The sequence below is a fragment of the Tupaia chinensis genome, unplaced genomic scaffold (genome assembly GCF_000334495.1).
Source record: "Tupaia chinensis unplaced genomic scaffold, TupChi_1.0 Scaffold000238_1, whole genome shotgun sequence".
NCBI lineage: Eukaryota > Metazoa > Chordata > Mammalia > Scandentia > Tupaiidae > Tupaia > Tupaia belangeri.
In genome coordinates, this window is record NW_006159716.1 from 2,697,757 (window position 1) to 2,701,358 (window position 3,602).

Below are 3,602 nucleotides of genomic sequence, written 5' to 3' on the forward strand. Positions count from 1 at the left end.
AGAGTCTGCTGCAGAGACGGTCACCTTGGAGAATGAAGAGGGGCCGGGGACTGGGTTCAGCGGTGAGTGATGGGGAGTGCTGAGATCAGCACCCATGGGTGGAGGCCCGAGGGTCCAGGGGAATGCGGAGAGGTTTGGGGAAGGGAGTCACGCACCGGCTGGCTGAAGGGCTTGGGCTCGGAGGGCCGCATGTGCAGGTGAGCCATCATGGCCTGTAGCCGCTCGCTCTCCTTGGCCAGCTGTGGGGTGGGGAGAAGGCGAGCAGGGGCTGTGTCCCGCAGGCTGTGAGCACCTCGCTATCCTCTACCTCCTAGGAGGGCCTCTGCCCACCCTCACTGGCCCCCATGGCCCAGCAGCCAGGCTCCCTACTGAAGGCCTCAGCAGCCCTCTGTCCTCTGGTCCTCCACAGCTTCAAGGCCCAGGTGGGGCAGCTCCAGAAGCCCTCCTGCCTGTGTGTCCCAGGCCAAACTCACTGTCCTCCACTCATGGGGAGCCTCTTCCTAACAGCACCCACCCTTTGCCCCCAGGCCGAGGCTGCAGCTGAACAACACCCAAGTGCCTAGAGCAGTGGTGCTTCCGTGTGGAAGGCCCTCATGTGCTGAACGGGCACACGGAACACATGAGTGACCTATTCACCCCACTCATAAACTCACATCTGTCACGACTACCCTCTCGTGCCAGGGTGCTCTGCAGGGGGCCAGAGAGAAATGGGAGAGGCTGATGATGGATGATCCTGAAACCTCCTGGGCACTTTGTGCTTTAGTGCCTAGACCCAGGAGCCAGACTATCAGGGTTCTAATCCCAGCTCTGCCACTCATGAGCTGGGCAGCCACGGGACAGTCACTTAAGGTCTTTATGTCTCTGTTTTCATTTGTGAGATGGGAACATAGGCCGGCAGGTGCCATGGAGGTGAAGGAGGCTAGATGCCACAGGGCCGACTGTGCAGGCTGAGTTCTAGACCCACAGCTTGAAAATCATGGTGGGCGCATGTGCGGGCGTGCCCACAATCCCAGGAGGAGAATGGAGAAGGGATTGTGGTGTGGCCATCCCTCCTGGGGGGGATTTCTCACTTTCCCTCCCTCCCTCTCTGTCATTCTCTGGCAAGCCCTACAGCAAAAAAAGAAAAAGAAACAAAACGCAGCAAAGATAATATCAGCGGGTAACACCGAGTGCTTGCTTCGCACTGACCTACGTATTTACACGGCTCACAGGATCTCTGGGAGAACGTGTGTGTGTGTGTGTGTGTGTGTGTGTGTGTTTCATTTGTGAGATGGGAACATAGGCCGGCAGGTGCCATGGAGGTGAAGGAGGCTAGATGCCACAGGGCCGACTGTGCAGGCTGAGTTCTAGACCCACAGCTTGAAAATCATGGTGGGCGCATGTGCGGGCGTGCCCACAATCCCAGGAGGAGAATGGAGAAGGGATTGTGGTGTGGCCATCCCTCCTGGGGGGGATTTCTCACTTTCCCTCCCTCCCTCTCTGTCATTCTCTGGCAAGCCCTACAGCAAAAAAAGAAAAAGAAACAAAACGCAGCAAAGATAATATCAGCGGGTAACACCGAGTGCTTGCTTCGCACTGACCTACGTATTTACACGGCTCACAGGATCTCTGGGAGAACGTGTGTGTGTGTGTGTGTGTGTGTGTGTGTGTGTCTTGTCGTTGCCTTTTTTTTTTTGTTTTTTGCTACAGGACTCATTTTGTGCTCGTAGAAGAAAGAGAAGGAGGGAACACGAGAAATCAGCTCCCGGGGGGACGGCGACGCCACCATCTATTCTCCCTACTCTCCTCTCAGGATTTTGGGTGCATACACACACGGACTTGGCACGATTTTCAAGCTGCCAGATCCAGGTCTCAAACCACGCAGCCGGCCATGTGGGACCCAGCACCTTAAGCTCCACGCCACCTGCCGGCCCTATCTTTGTTGCTTTAATGCAGTGTGAGTCTCCGTGGGACCTCCCAGTGGAGACACCCTGCACCTTGGTGCACCCCTCAGAGCCCAGCTGTCCTCACCATAGTAATTAGGACCCAGAAAGCATGAGCCGGTGCTTTGACCACAGGACCCTCCCGGGAGAACCCCCAGCTCCTCCTGGAAAGTGGATGATGTGGGTGGGCAGGGCTGGCACCCGCGCCCTCCTCCACCTCCCCGGCCACACCTGGATCTCCAGCTGCTGCACCACCTGCATCTGCACCCGGCACTGGGCCGTGCTCCGGTCATCCAGGGCGTGCTCCGTGTTGAGGTGTCTTTGAGGGGAGGAGGGGCAGGGAGAGAGAGAGTCGGCCCATGTTTTTTGCTGTCACCACCCTCCCATCCCATCTCAAATCCCGCCCACGGCCTGAAAAGCAGACAGACCAAGAGATACAAAGAAGAGAAAGAGGTAGAAAAAAGCGGGGCAAGGAGGAAGGCTTCTCGGCAGCCTCCTTTGATGTCTTTGCTAAAATCCCAGCTACAGAGAGATCTAATTGCAAATGAACTAATTAAGTAAACCTCTGACGAAGCGTGAAAACAATTTGTTTGACCCTGATGCTGCAAGGGTCTGGGAGACAGCGGAGTTAATCAGTCAGTGACAGAGCCTGGCACGGCGGGGGGCCCCCCCGGCCGCCGCCCGCCTGTCCGCCTCCCGCCCGGCCTGTCCTGCCTGTCCGGGCCCTCAGCCCATCACCAGGCGTCACTCTGCAGGGCTGAGTGTGGAGGGAAGCTGGGGAGGGCAGAGTGGGTCCTCTCCCTCTCCTCATATGCTCCTGCCCCAGCCGAGGGAGTGGGATGGGGAGCAGAGATGGAGGGGAGTGAAGGGGTTGATGGTGGGCAGAGGAGGAGCTAGCCCCCTGGGGTCCAGGGGCCAAGCTGGGGGGGAGCTGGGCGGCAGGCTGGGGGAGGGCTGGGGGGGCCCAGTGGGGAAGGGTTGCTAGGGGTGACACCTACTTGATAAACTGGCCCAGGTCTTCACACAGGGTCTCACAGCCAGGCCACTTGCACTCTCCATGTCCGTAGAGGGGGTGGGAGCCAGGGGTCTCCTCATGGGAGGAGCTGGGAAGACAGGAGGGAGGTGGTGGTCGGGAACCCTGAAGACCCCAGCAGCCCTGAACCCACCTCGGCTGGGGCTTCCCCTGGTGACGTTTCCCAGAGGCCAAGCAGTTCTGTGTGCCCTGGGTGAACCTCGCGGCTCCTGAGCTCCAGGCCCTCCCTCCCAGGCCTCACCGGGCACCATCCTGGGGGTCCCTGCCTTTGGCAGGTCTGTGGTGGCCCCTCCCCTGGGCCCCGTACCTGTCTCTCCGAGATGTGAGCACAGTGGGCTGTCCGTTGGGAAGGGTATGGTGGGAGAGGGGGGGTGAGACCTTGGGGGGGGCGGCGAACGAGGTAGCAGTGGCAGCCGTGCCAGTGAGGTCCAGCCCCTCCTGCTTGACGCTGTCCTCGGCAGGCTGCCCGGGGGCACCCTCGCCTTTCCACAGCTGGGGCAGGTCCGACGGGCACACGGCTGCTTCAGGAGAGACAGGAGAGGCTGGCAGGGTCCCAGGGATACATGCGGCCTCCCCCCTCCTCCCCGGGAGCAGGGCTTTACAGGGAGGGCCACGAGGCTGGGCGGGAGAGGGGGAGAGGTGGGGGG

General features: G+C 60.1%; 1 protein-coding gene across 1 annotated transcript in view; it reads right to left on the reverse strand.

The window, feature by feature from the left end:
• The window catches only part of FOXP4 (forkhead box P4), a gene marked incomplete in the record, with an annotated part of 45,167 nt that overhangs the window by 8,858 nt on the left and 32,707 nt on the right, over positions 1-3,602 (reverse strand). The window contains 5 exon segments of the mRNA XM_027771915.1: positions 1-24; positions 156-239; positions 2,154-2,241; positions 2,921-3,025; positions 3,263-3,476. Coding sequence (XP_027627716.1) covers positions 1-24; positions 156-239; positions 2,154-2,241; positions 2,921-3,025; positions 3,263-3,476 — 515 coding nt within the window.